At 41.4% G+C, this 14,592-nt stretch overlaps 1 protein-coding gene across 3 annotated transcripts in view; it reads right to left on the reverse strand.

The window, feature by feature from the left end:
- The window catches only part of FREM1 (FRAS1 related extracellular matrix 1), a 77,553-nt gene that overhangs the window by 20,998 nt on the left and 41,963 nt on the right, over window positions 1-14,592 (reverse strand). Inside the window, exons 23-29 of one of the 3 annotated variants that reach the window (XM_075527418.1) lie at window positions 12,366-12,507; window positions 10,763-10,958; window positions 9,735-9,999; window positions 4,680-5,094; window positions 3,175-3,376; window positions 2,557-2,701; window positions 215-344 (exon numbers count right to left, since the gene is read on the reverse strand). In XM_075527418.1, coding sequence (XP_075383533.1) covers window positions 215-344; window positions 2,557-2,701; window positions 3,175-3,376; window positions 4,680-5,094; window positions 9,735-9,999; window positions 10,763-10,958; window positions 12,366-12,507 — 1,495 coding nt within the window. Of the gene's footprint in view, window positions 1-214; window positions 345-2,556; window positions 2,702-3,174; window positions 3,377-4,679; window positions 5,148-9,734; window positions 10,000-10,762; window positions 10,959-12,365; window positions 12,508-14,592 lie in introns of those variants that run through there. The other 2 variants (XM_075527415.1, XM_075527417.1) reach the window with 2 other exon arrangements.

Here is a 14,592-nt window from a genome sequence, read left to right on the forward strand (position 1 = left end):
TTGGTCAATCAGCATTTCTACTTAAAAATGAGAAAGTTTTGTCAGAAATTTTTCAACCATCTGTACTAGCAAGCACAATGCCCTGGTAAGTCTGGTTTGAATTGCATGGCCTCTTTGCTGATTACTGAAATACCTTTTAAGTCTGAGGAAGAAATTAACAAGCTCCACTACTTATTATTAAGTTTCCAGTTAGGAGCTTGGCTTTTAGCTTTACCTTCACAGCGATAAAGGCGGACTCCGCAGAGTGTCCTGCCCTGGTGATTTTCAGAGACACCACTCCCACGCTCTCACACACTTCATATTCAGTCTGCTGCATTTCAATCCGAGACCACCGTAGCTCCAGCCTGTGGGAGAGGAGGGAAAGCCCGTGTGAAGCAAAGCCACCTCCCCTGCTGTCCTCGCCCCCTGCTGCTCAGAGGTTCAGTGGGGAGCCACTTCTCTCCTGACTGCTAATTTAACCAATACACATACCGAGTCCCTGTTTCCAAATCAACACATTTGTGTGATCTGGCTGATTAGAAAGAGCTCCAGGCGAGAGGCAGTTAATAAATCTTCCAGTTGAGCTCTGGTCTACCCCAAACCAAGCCTGAACCTTTTTTCAGAACCAGAGGGGTTCTGCAGCAACTTTGAGAAGAGCAGAGTATGTCCATAACACCAAATAGGCCAAGACAAGCTATCACTATTTCTTCCTGGTTCCCTTTATGCCTCTAGTTTTATTTTACCCTCACTCCCTGGTATTTTCTCTGCAATATCCTCCTTTCTTCCCCCCTTCCTTCATCTATCCTCTTAGAGTATAGGGCACGCTCCAGGACTTCACCGCCTCAGTGCAAGTGCCCTCCCCACTCCCCTTACTTTAATACTCTGTGTACTTCGCTCTTCAGCCATGGAAGTGGCTGAGTCCAGGCGTCTCATACACTGAATTTTAGAATTGTTTACAGGGGATGTGACTGAACCTCAGAGGATTGCATACTGCACAGGGTAGCCAATAAAGATCTCACTTTTTTAAAAGCTGTGATAAAAATTAGTGAGAATCAGTTAGAGGAATGAAAGAGAGTGAAAAGAAGGAAAATGAGCTGTGCTACTTACAAAACAATTTGAACTTTTTAAAAACAAACTTCTAGACCTTTCAGGGTTGACTAGCTCTAACACGAATGGAAGTTTCCTCTTGTCCTCCTATATCCTCTGACACTCATGGTGTGGGCAACCTATTTAGAAGCTGATTTGCTTTCTTTTTGCTAAAGAGGATGCATGTGCCAGATGTAGTCCAGCAGCATTCAGATAAAAGCTGGGATTCAATTTTAATAACATCAACATGCAAATCAAACTTGTATTTTGAACCAGTGACCATTAGGTGATAAACTGTTAAAAAAAAAAATCCCGCACAAGCTTTTAAATCCAATATTAAAAATACTATTTTTTCCTTAAAAGCCAAATTCCTCTTTGTTCTGAGGTCCAGTGCAGCTAACAGATAAATTCTACTGCTCTGAAACTTCTGTTTTCCATACAAAAAGTGGCTTCTCTTCGCTCTCTTCATAAAGCTATGATGTTACGCGTTGGTATGTGTATACAAGAACCCACACTTTCCCACGAGGAGTGGTGTTTTGATGGTGGTTTTAATATCAGTGCACCTGTGAGCCAGCTCAGCGCAGCTGGGAAGTGCTCAGGCTGCCTGTGTTCAGATGTGTTTGTGTATGGAGACATCTTTTGGCACGGCGCGTAACGGCCGAAACGCTCAGTCCCCGTCCTCTCTCTAGCCTGCAGGGAAGTGCTCTGCAGAGGAGCCTGCCCCTTGGAGCCGGCTCGCTGCCCCTTTTCCCTCGCCATAAGTCCTGGTTTGTGAGTAGCCAGTTTAGCCCAGGAAAATAGCGTTAGGTTTTTTTCTTATTGACTTCTGGTGACATAAATTGGTTGAACATTCAGCTCTGTTTTCAGAAATAAAGAGAAACGTTGCCCCTGCTATAGAGCTACTCCTACTTTTGGCCTTTATCATCAAATGATACCCCAGTCTCTAATTTTTGTACATTAGGCTTATCATATGTCACAAGGAAATTTTGGTAATATACCCAATATAAATTTTGGATGACAAAGAAGATGCTGTGTGCCCTCTGCCTTCTGTCAGTGCTCTTTTGCAGAAGTACGGCTCTCAAAGCTTTTACTGCTTGAGAGCATCCCCTCCATCGTGATCTCAAGCTTGTGAAAAAAGCGTTGCTGTCAGCACAAGGCAAGAGTGACCTCCAGCTGCAGGACCACATACGTGAAGCAACAGTCCTGTCCCCCAGCACCCAGTATCTCAGATCTCCAGATGCCCAACTGCCACTTAGAGTAAATTCCATTAGGTTTTTCTGTGAGGCCCGGAAAGCCCTTGAGAACTGTGCCCCCGTCTAACACGGAGCTAGCCCTTTGTATTTCACCTCCCTGAAGGGCAGAAACCTTCTCTACTTTTCAACAAAAGAAATGGCAGTTTGAGTCATAGCTATGTTCACATCTGTGCGGCTTCAAGCCCGGCACGGGTTCCTTCGCCATGCCACAGCACACACCACCGAGGGCCGGAGCTACCTTTGGGGCACTGCAGAGTTTCCGCTGGCATCTGTGACTTGAAACTCCAAGTTGTCTGAATTCACTTCCCGTGATGGATTGATGACGTAAAGTATGATTTTGCTGTTTAAATCCTTTTGGCTAAACCCTTCCTGAATAAATCCACCTGGGAAAGCAGAGAAACATTCAGGTGAATCAAAAGCCTGTTAATAAGAACCACGTAGCTCATACAGAATGTTTTCAACTTTTCTTTTTGTTGAACACTTAGAAAATTTGAACTTACAGAAACCTGGTTTTACAGCTAAACAGCAACATCCCAGCTCATTATAAGCCCCAGACAATTTCTTCCCATATGATGTGTTTATCAAATGGAAAAGTTCAATATTAATCTTTTTTTTTCTTGACACGAACAAAAAATAGTTTCTCAAAGGCAGCTATTAACAATCATCTCAAACTCTTTGAGGATTCATGATGAACATGAGAATGAAGTTTTAATGTAAAAGCTTTCTTACTACATTCAAACCTTGCCCAAAGTTTTCTCAGAAATTTTTATTTCCCCTATCAAGCAAACATTAACAGGGTAGGTTTTGGAATCTGCTCTGGTATGTCCCAAAATACAGAGATTATAGAAGACAGCACCTGTTGTTATATTTTCCAGGTAGCCATAATGAGGACCTCGTAAAATCTTAAAAATTATTTTGTCATCTTCTGTATTGGGGTCAGATGCCTTCAGGGACTTGGCAGTAATATAGATCCCGTAATTGCCATTCTTCAGCAGTTCCACATCAGAAAAGCAATGGAGATGAATAATTTTTGGTGCCATTTTGTCCAAATGATCCACCTAAATCAAAGTTAGACAAATGTATATTCATTTTACAGCATCAGGATATTCTCTGTCCTACTTTTGCTAAAAGCACAGTAGCCTGCTCAGGGTGGCAATAACCACTTTGACTCGCAGTCTGCTCCAGCAGTCTGATCTCCAGTTAAGTACTACCTCCCATGAGAAGTTTCCAGGCCCAGATTGCCCAGTCGCTTGCTGCACGCAGTGTGATACAGCACACTCTGGGGAGGGCAACACAAATGCTGTGTACCTCTGCCCTGATGTCCCACACTCCCCATAGTCCTTCTCCTTTTTGATGTAATTTTCTTCATAGCAAATGAAAACTCCAGCAAAGGTTTCTCACCTCTGTTTTACAATACCAACCATGGAAACCCAAGGATTAAGATAATAACACTCATAGACCTGGCCAATATGTCTCCTCAAATCTGTGCCACCTTTCACAACTTCTGATTAATCTTCTAGCACTCCACAACGGTTGTTGCTTTTTCCATATCTCATCTTCTGCTGAAATGGCACTCCTCGCTCATCACGTAACTTCGAACTTTGTCATCAGGAAAAGTTAGGAGCCTCTTCATTAGTATCAGTGTTTTGAAACATACAGAATTTTGACATACAATGCAACCAGGCCTGCTTTGCATACTGAAATATGCCAGATAGATACATACAAGAAGTCAAAGCAAAGGCATCTGAGCCCATGACACCATAGGAAGAATTTGAAAATGAGGGAAATGGGAAGTGAACAGAAAGATCCTAGTAAAGGAAGGAAGGATCAGAGCAGGCATCCTACAAAGACTCCCAGAAGGAAGACAGGCTGTGCAGTTGTGGGAGCGAAGTAGCTGTAATTCAAGATTCCTGTGACATGAAGATCAACAGCCATCCTAGTATCCCTCACATGCAAATCGGTGGGTCAGGTACCAAGTGGGAAAGCAGAGCAGGAGGAAGTTAATTCCTCCCCATAGCTGGGCTCAACTTGAGGGTTGAGATTTCTATGTGAAATATTTTAGCAAGTATAAGTATGTAAGTATATACTTGCTTATATTTATATAAGCAGGATGTCTTTCTTCTCCTAAATACAGTCTCTCTCTTTGCACTCTATAAAATTCTTTGCCTGAGTAATGCATTGTGGCAAGTAGTTAATTCTCCAGGTTAATTATTCACGGAACACAGAAAGCAAAGGTTTTAGCTGATAAATACTTCTGTTAAATCATAGACTGCAGCAAGTACAAGTTCTCATCAAAATTACTACATTTTCCACCTTAACATGCTATGTATCTCTTTCAAATAGGCCTGTGGTCACACTTGCCTGAATGGTGAAAGCCACTGGCTCGCTCTGCACCCTCCCATTCACGATGAAGCCTTGATTAGTCCTATCTGTTGCAACAAATGTAAATCTGTCAATCTGGGAATCCCCACCTCGGTGCTTGTATGCAACATCCCTGTTGTCCACATCTTGCTGGGTGAAATTGTACTGCAGTAGCACAGCTCCTCGATAATAGAGATGACCGTATTGGGGGAGCTGGGCCAAGAGGAAGGTAAGGTTTTCTTTGACAGTGTCTGGGTCTGAAAGCTGCAGGACATCAGGAGAAAGGAGTGCCATAGCGCCTTCCACTAATCTTAACCCCTTGTTCCTAGATAGCGTGGGCAAAGCTTGGTCGACTGCCTCCAAGGAGATCATGAATGTCCCATGCTTAGTCCTCAGTCCATTGCTGATGATGAATCTGGCAAAGAGAGGCAAGGTAGTCTTCAGCATGTGTTCTTGATTCACCATGTACTGAAATGAAATGATAATACACACCTTTACTACAGGACTTGCCTGTGTTGATACCGCAAAAGTAGTAGGGCTGGTTTAAGCTCAAACCCAGACTGTGAGTGGAGTGGATGTATAACTTAAAAACATGAAAGCAGATGGCCAGGTATATGGCACGAGTTACAATGCATCTGCAGGAATCTGAGTAGATGCCAGAGGAATGGCTTTGAGGATGTACACATCAGTCTCAGCAGTCATAACAGAGCTGATCTAATCTTATAGCTCAGATACAGATGGAGCAGATCTAAAATGGCAGGCTGGCTGGGGGGCTTATTGCACCCTTTGGCATCCATGCACGTTTGTACACATCCTTAAGTACATCTTCACTTGGTTACCTGGCAGTGGCAACTGCCAATGAAAGTGCTGGCTTTGTCTACAACTTGCAGAAAGAGGTGTGTAAAGTGCATGGTCTGCCTGGACAATGTTTTTTTTCTCTTCACTGTTATAAGCCTTTTGTACCCAATAGCCCCAAGACTGTCTAAAAAAGCAATCTGGAAAAAGATCCATCCCCATGTCACTTCACAGGTTTGTTTAGGCACTAACTGTATCTGTAAATTTCTGTATATTCAGAGGAACTGATTTATGTTTCTTTACAAAACTCAAGTAAGGTTTCGCTGAAATATTAAGATTCTGTGAGAGATATCGGGCAGAACTACACAAGTTGCTAGGGTAATTTTAAAAATGTAGATGTCCATACCATTTATTTATCAAAGGGTCAGATCTGCAAAGTTCTTCTTCCATCCTGGGAATTTCTATTAATAGCAGCATAGTTTCTTATAGTTCTCTCTCAAGCAGTAATATTTCTTTAGATGTACTGAAGATTTGATTACGCTCTACAGTTAATTTTCCTCTCCTAAACAAGAGAAGGATAAAGGTGCCCAAGGCGGGAGAGAAAATCTGTTGGAAGCCTACCAGCTGGGTATGGGCTTTTGCCATACAAGTGACAGCTTGTTCTGCAGAAATGTATTATCAAATTTAGTTGTGGATAAAAATAAAGAGAAAACCAATATTTTAGCCTTCAAAATTCATCCTGGCTTTCATTGGCATTACTTAAGTATTTTTTTGAAAGCAATTACATTGCACATTGTCATGCCTATAACAAAAACTTTTGAGGGTATATGAAACCAAAAATTGCTTTGAAAATGTCTCACAATCCTTCATGTCCCATCACCATATAGTACGTAAGAGTTACCTTTCTTTCTACAGAAGTTTCTGTGGTTATGCTGCATAGTACATACAAAAGCATCTTGGAGAGTGGTTTTCACCCAGGTTTGTTCTGCCTGAGCCAGAATCTGCTTTGCAAAGAAATCTGCTTGTAGACTGTTCACATTCCCTGACCTTCCATTTTCTCCCACTCTCCAATGCCCAGCGCTTTAAATGCACATACAGTTACACCTACGCAGTTGATCTTCTGTGGGACAGTATCATGGGACAGTTGTTTCAGACAATATGAGGGCCAGCTTAGCTGGCTGCTTTCCACCTAGCATGCTTCTACCATACATAAGTGAAATGGGGACTGGTTGACATTTAGATTATCTGCCTCCTCTTGCTCTCTTGACTGCAGACCTCAAATAAGTATTTAAATAATTATAAGGTCAGAACCTGGCCTATTGTGGCATGCCTTGAATGTAAGTGTCCTTCAGTAGGTCATGGAGTAGCTTACTGTGTCACACAGACCATCCATCTAAAACTCCTCACTGCCTTCACCAATGCTGGATGATTAGGGCTTGATCAATTTGTAAGCTGGCAGTATGCCATGAAACAGATGGGAATGAGCATAGGCAGACCAGGGACTATATAAGCAGTTAGAAATATGTTTACTGAGGATGGTATTCCCAGCTGGGAACCTAGAGACATCTGTCTGCACTGACCTAATGTTATTGTGCCAATGGTAAAAGGGTTGTGCTATTAGTAATCTAGCTGAAATCAAATACAGAACTAGAATAATGATAAATACTATGCTAAGAAAAAAAAAGGCAAAACACGTTCAGTCAAGATCTTAACCATCTCTCAAGAAGTCTGGGAGATTGCAGCAGAAGTGAGTTTCCTCTGGTTCTTTTGATGGCTGTAAAATCATTTGGATGATGTCTCAAACAATATTTAAGTGGAAGACTTAGATAATTCAGTTCATGAAACTGAAAATTTGTCCAATCTTCTACCGAATACCAGATAGGAGCAAACCTCCTAGTTACATACATCAGACTGAAATTTACAATGCAAATGTTATACCACTTGATTTCACAGGTGATTAAGCTGCCTGTGTCCAAGACGTCCTTTTTTCTGCCCTTTGGGAGATTTTGGTTGTTTATTTCTGGTTTATGGCTGCTTCATCTTTTCCTTAGGAATGGAGAGCAGCCAATATTCTCCTCACTCTGATGAAATTTAGGGGACAACTCTCAGGCACAGTTAGGAGGACATGTTGCATGGTTTGATTTCACCATTACCAACATTTCATGCTTTCTGCAGTTTGATGGCAACAGAGTTGGCTGTAGGACCTAGCATCTGTCATGGTATTTAAAAGATAAAAATGGAATCATAAATAGTGCCAGCTTATTACAAAATTGAGCCAGCCAAAATGGAGGACATTAGCATGTTCTTTTAGTATCCTGCTGCCAGCATCTGATGTCAGGTTGCTAATCACTTGAAGTCATCTGTCCAAACAAGCACTGCCAAATCTTTCTTCCAGGCCAGCAGCACCAAACAATACAGGCAAATTTATGTCTGAAGGAAGTACTTCAATGGAAAGTAAAAATCTGATCAGTTAATCCCCCCAGCTATAATTACCCATATAATTAATGTAACCATTCCTTGTTTAAATAATAATAATATTCTGCCACAATATTTATGTCTACACAAAACCAAATTCTCTTCCAAATGATAACATCAAGGAACATCAATTATTGTGATTAAAATACTTACTGAATATCAATATTTATTAAAGCATACTTTTGTAAGGCTGACTTTCTAGTTTGGTTCTTAGCCATTGGCCTAAACAGAAGACATTGGGTTTATCCACATGCAGTTTCCCTAGAATTGTTTGGTCTGCTTTCATTAGCGTGGCATAGAAGTCATACTGATGCAAGCCACTCCTACACTACCCAATCTACGGTTGGCATGACTGCAACTTTACTTGTCTAACTGTAGTTTTGGCCATAGTCTTTCACAATCAAGAAACATAAAGCCAGAGAATATTTGTTCACTTTTTCTGTTATGACTACAAGTGGATCAGACAAATCTCCAAACTAGAATTTCCACCACATTGAATTTAGTGGAAGGGATAGTTTAAAATGTTTCAGCTGAGGAAAGTCCCAAAATTACTTTTGGCTTAACTCTAGATAACGTTGCCTTAGCTGCCCAGGTGTCATAGGGAGGTTTATTTGATGTCTCCATGCCCCAGTTCCTTGACTTCCCTGCAAAAAAGCTTTCCAACTGGATGACACATCATGTCCTTGAATCTTCATCATGCATCATGGTAAATGCCATTCAGATCAGCAATCTATTCATAAGAGAGAGTAAAAAGGGGTCTTTTTACTAAAAAAAGACCTTCTCCTAAAAAGGGAGCTAAATCCTTCGTTTTTCTTAGTCACAAATGAAAAAACAATAAGCTTTTCATGTGGAAAATTTGAATTTTACAGAAAGGACCATTTTCTGTCTAAAGCTGTTTTCAGAGGAAATTGCCAATGCTAGCAAGAAGTTAGCATTCTTCCTTTAGAAACATTGTCCTTATTTCTGAGCTTTTTTTCCCCCTGAATTTGCTCTCTTTTACAAAATTGTCCCCAAGACTTTGAGCAACAATACATCTATTCTGTCTTTACCTGATGATAACTCATTACATCATTCCAGTCTGCAAGCAAGGGAGGTTCATTTAAGAAGAAAATAAGGAAATATTCACTTTAGGAGTGCACCTAGTCTAAGCTGGTCTAAGGGGAAGGTTCAGAACCAGGTGAAAGTAAACTTAAATATCACTAAGCTGCTGAACTGGGCCTATAGATAACCAGGTTTACCCAAAAAATCCAATTGTCTACACGAATTTCTGAGCTATTGTGGTGTCAGAATAGATAAGTGGACTGGTTTTCAATATGTTCAAGAACTTCTTGTGGATTCAAAAAGCCTAGAACTGAATGAATATGATAAATAAGAATAGACAAGAAAGCAGTTATTTAATACCTGAATGGACCAGTTTTACCACATCCAGCTGTAGCAAGAAACCACAGGAAAATTCCACAAAGCATGTTTGTCCTTCTCCCCCACTTAAATCGTAACAGCTGTGTATGTTTGGATGCTGTAATAATACTGAAGCTAGTATCATTGAGTGAATGTGGCTCTGGCTACAGTTTCAGCGTCAATTAGAAAATGCATTTATTACCAAAGCAGTCACAACTATGTGTATTATAGTAGAAATATCTTTGCTACATAAATATTCAGAATTCCCACAGAGCTTCCACCTCTTTTTAATAATTTGTTTTGGGTTTTTTTGTTTGTGTTGTGGTTTTTTTAAAATACCCAAGAAATCCAAGGGGGAAAGTTTGGGGGTGGGGTGTTATGCCTTACCTGAATGTATCTTCAGGAACAACTGCCTTTGTGTTGTGAACGTAGCAGACTATCTGTCTTGCTACATCCATTTGACTGAAGCTCGTAATGGGTATGCCAGGATAGCCAACATACTCTATTTGTCCGTACTGGGGTGGGGAGGTTATCACATAGAGGAGCTCCTCTGGCTTGTCAGTACCATCCAGTGCAAGGAGGACATCAGTTGTAATGCAGCCCCGATCCCCTTCTGGCACTCTAAGAGGTTTTATGAAAACAGCAATGTCTCCTGCAGGATACACAAAACACCACTAAAATAGTCATACTGAATCGTAAGTTGATCTCTTATGCATTATTTAGCCACATGCAAGCCATCACCAGTAGAAAAATCATAGGACTGTAGGATCATAGGGAAGTTCAGGCTGGGAAGGATTTCAGGATGTCTCTAGTCCAACCTTCTGCTCAAAGCAGGGTCAGCCATGAGATGAGCCATAACCAGGTTGCTCAGGGCTTTATCCCATCGGGGCTTGAAAACTGTCAAGGATGGAGAAGCACAACCCCTCTGAACCCTTGTTCCAATCTTAGCAGTGTCAGGTTAACTTGGTCTAATTTAGGCTTCTAATAGGGATGCAATAAAGGAAGAGAGACCATAAGACTAGAGCATAAACCTGGAAGACAGAGTTGTTCTTGAACAGTGTTTTGCCTACCTTATTACATTCTTGCCATTTTTCTGTGCTTTGATTTAGTCAGACATAAAGCTAGTTTCAGAAGGATATTTTCAACTCTATTTGAAAAGTAGCTGGGAGACCTGGGAGGCAAGGTGCAAAACATTGCCTTAGGCAGAGCCTTTTCAAATACCAGGACCACTTCTTCACCAGCAGGAACATCACAGCTCTGGCCAGCAGTGAAATCCAAGCAGGCAGACTTTGGGGATCTGCAGGGAGACTTGCCAAGGGCCTATATAGTGCTCAGGCAAGGATCAGGACACGTACTCAGATCATCTTTGTTTCAGAAACAGGCACTGTAAAACATCAAGTCTGGCAGATCTTTACCCTTTTCCATGTCCTTGATATTTATGTAGAAGTCCACAGGTGGGGATCTGTTGTACCCATCCCACAGATAAAATGTAAAGCTGTCTTGATTCTTGGACCCTATGGCTCCTGTATGGACATATCTCACAAGGTTCATATCCAGTTCTTCCTGAGTGAACTTCATTCCAGTTTGGAGAGTCATCCAGCCTTGGCCTACCTAGAAAGAATAAACATCCTTCATTAAACAGATAGTCTCCCATGCATCCTCCCCAGCTAATTGTGTTTCTTTGCAGTTATGCAGACTGTTAGTGGCAGCTACCTGGCCTCCCTTCTAAGCTATAGACTCTTTCCTCATAGTATGTTTTGAAGGGCAGTAAACAGCTGGAGTTGTTCCCAAGCAGCTATAAGGCTGGAGAAGATAGAGTGATCATGAATAAAATGGAGTAAATGGAGTTTAGCCACTTTACTCCAGGAAATACATTTCTGCACACTTCCCAATGAGACACCAACAAGATGAAAATGAAATGGTTCCTGACCCAGCTTATGTTTTCTATTTCTTAATTTCACAAAGCTGCTCTTGGTTCTATCTGAAACCATACCTAAAGGGGTATCAGAAATGAACCTATGGGGGACTTCAGGGAAGCACAGAAATTTAGAGTTCCAGAGGTCCTCTGATGGAAAAATGTGAATTGCCCAATAAGATTTCCTGCCTTTCTGAAGATAGCATAGTACCTTATATTGGACTGATCTCTGTATTTGACATTTAGCCTGCAGTAACAGTGTCACTAACTTTGGAGCAAAGTTTATCAAGGACAAGCAAGAGAGCTCAAATAAATACACACGGGTACCCTATATGTTCAAACTGTCAGACTCCAGCCAGTAGTTGTCTCTCACCCCAGTGTGTGGGACCCCTTTAATTCACAAATCTCACGTGATCCACCAATTCTTGCAGGGATCCAGCATCAAAATACTTTCCAGGCTCAAAGATCTTAGAAACGGATTTTTTTCTATTATATATGCATGCAATTAAAAAGAGGCATTTTTTCTGTCTTTGTTGCTGTGGCTTATCTTTGGCCAATAGATGGTCATCTCTCCTTCCATTTCTAATCTTATTTTCTGCCTTTCCTCTTGCTGTAGCCTTTCCATCTTCTTCCTTTGTTTCCCTTCCTTCCCCCCATACTTCTCTTCTAACTCATGATTTATTACTCACTCTTTCACACATATCTCCCTCCATTTTTTCTGAACCCTGAAGTAACTGAAGTAATGGCTTACTTGTCACTTTTTTTGTGATCAAGGACTTTCCCCCCACCCCCTCCCAGCTTTGATACTTGGTTTTCCCCTCCGTGGGCTGATTCTCCCAGCATCTCTCTCCATTATCACCTCAGATGATCTGCCATGCTTTTCACCCTCCCTCTCCTCCTGCTGAGGATCTGGCCTTTAGTGTCAAAGCCTCTGGGACAGCATCATTGTTTGGTTCAAACACTCTTTCCACAATCAAACTGGCCACAGCCGCCTACTTCAAAACATGACAGACATTTCGGAGAAAAGGAAGATGAACTTCATTCTACCCTAAAAAGAGACAGTTCTTTGCATGCCTGCTTTTTGTTGAAGTACAAAGACTAACCTTGAGCTGAAGCTGACCGTTTTCTGGAAGTCTTTCAAATAAGTAGTAAATTCTCTCCCTGGGGGTATCTTTATCTTCCGCCAACAGAACAGCACTAGAAATGATTCGAGTTTCACCCATATTCACTTCTATATCATTCTTCCTGCAAAAATTAAAAGTAATGTATTGATGCAATAAAAGAAAAGTAACCTTTCCAACACTTAATGTCTCTGCCAGGAATATGGATTACCCAGATGCTGACAGAAATGACAACTGTAGAAAGAATGGAAGGAGGGTGCCTATTTCAGTTCAAAATAGAAAAAAAGCAAACAGGGTAGACCAGCGTCTCCTTACAATGGTGAAAAGCAACAAAGGAGATACCTACAACAACCTGGGATTTACCACGTCTGTCTTCTTCCCCTGGGCCCTATTCCACTTACCTTCATAAAATTTATAAGAGGACAATGTAAACAAATAGGCTGTATTATATGTTACTCCTACTATACACCATAGCCATACTGCCTCTAATGAACTGATTGTTCATTAGACAAAAGACTGTCTTTCAAATGACTAGTCTGTCACTGCTTGCCTTAATCTTTAAGACCTAACTGGCTTCTTCTCTATGCTCCCCAGTGCAGAACTTTCCTGGGGTTTTGATTCAGAAAAGTAGGTTAAGGCCACCTGTTCCTTTGCAGAAATGGCCATCACTAGCCACAAATAAAATTCGAGGCAGCTCTGGGGAAAAAATCCCACCTAATTTGAAATTCATGCAAAGTCTTGCTCCAGGGTGATACTCAGATTGTGTCTGCTCTGTTTCCACTCTTAGCTAGTAACCATCCTCCAGTTTGCCTCTGCACACCGTGCTTTATCATTTTGTGGTTAGCTGTCTTACATTTTTGAATTGTAGCACCCAAACAGTATTATTAGACTATACAACAGTTTCAAGGAGTTTGGAGGGGATTCAGCATATTCAGTCACCCCAGGAATGGGATCTGCTTAAGCTAATCTGCCATGGGGCCATGGAGCAGGTTGGAAAAGGACAGACTCCTTAGGCATTTGGGCAGCTAAGCTCTGGCTGGACGCAACTGAGCATGTGCAAGCCATGCTATTTCAAAGGCCAAATGCAGATAGATTTTTACAAGAATTGGTAAAGACACATTCTTCATAGAACAGCCCTTTCCTTTGCCAAGCAGCAAGTGCCTGTTCCAAAGCAGAGTGACAACTGAGATTTCCAAAGAAGTTGTCACAATTATTTAGTAATTTTGGAAAATATATTTATTATTCTAAGAAAGAGGGGAGATTTTTTTTCCTGAAGTTTCATATTCAAACTGATATGGATATGAGGCATAGAAATTTCATGTTTGGCAAAATAAGAAGCAAAGAAAAGGGAGTCATATAACAAAGTATATCAAGTCATATTAATGAAAGATCAAGCAACCTTAATGATTTGCTCATACCAGCAATAAACATGCTGGGACTATGCAAACAGAAAGACCAGGTGTCTGACCCAAAGACTGTGTGAGCCAGGAAGAGAAGATTCAAACAAAAAAATAAGTGAAGATAAACACGTTTAGCTACACCCTGAATGCTGTCTAATCCCAACTCATTTTTCTGCATAGCAGTTCGTTTGTTAAGTCCTTCTAGCACCCACATGTCTCATCTTGAGAAGAAGCTTTCAAGGGGAATGTGTGAGGGCCTCACATTCCCCAAGGGCACTCCTTGCTACAGGACGCAATCCAAGAGGTGACAGATTGAGTTTTTGGCAATGACTGTGAATAAGAGCCACTGTCTGCCAGCCAAAAACATCCCATCCCAGATTCTTCAGTCTGTTGACCATAGCTAAGGGAGATTACAGCTGAAACTCTCTGGGGTGGAAAGGTGCCCCCAGATCAAAAGGTGAGAAAAAGCTTACAGGTATTGGTAAATGTTCACCTGTAAAAGACTGCAGTGGCATAAGGGAGCTCCTACCCCACAGCAAAGATGCGGTGACTGAATGTGGCACCTAAACCACTTCAATGCCAAACTGAACATGTTTCCTTAAAGTGGAAGAGTGACAGGCAAGAAGCAGTAACTTCTTATAATGAAATAGCTATTTTGCAAGTAGATGTCTCACTATGTGCTACTGTTCAGCAGAAGAATGGCAAATGGTGAGATCTAACATCGCCAGACAAGGCAGCAACAGTTTCTGGATGCAGCTGGGCAAAGCTAAAAATGCTTGACTTCTTGCACTCCGTCACCTTCCTTCAGA

Source organism: Mycteria americana, chromosome Z (assembly GCF_035582795.1).
Source record: "Mycteria americana isolate JAX WOST 10 ecotype Jacksonville Zoo and Gardens chromosome Z, USCA_MyAme_1.0, whole genome shotgun sequence".
Taxonomy (NCBI): Eukaryota; Metazoa; Chordata; class Aves; order Ciconiiformes; family Ciconiidae; genus Mycteria; species Mycteria americana.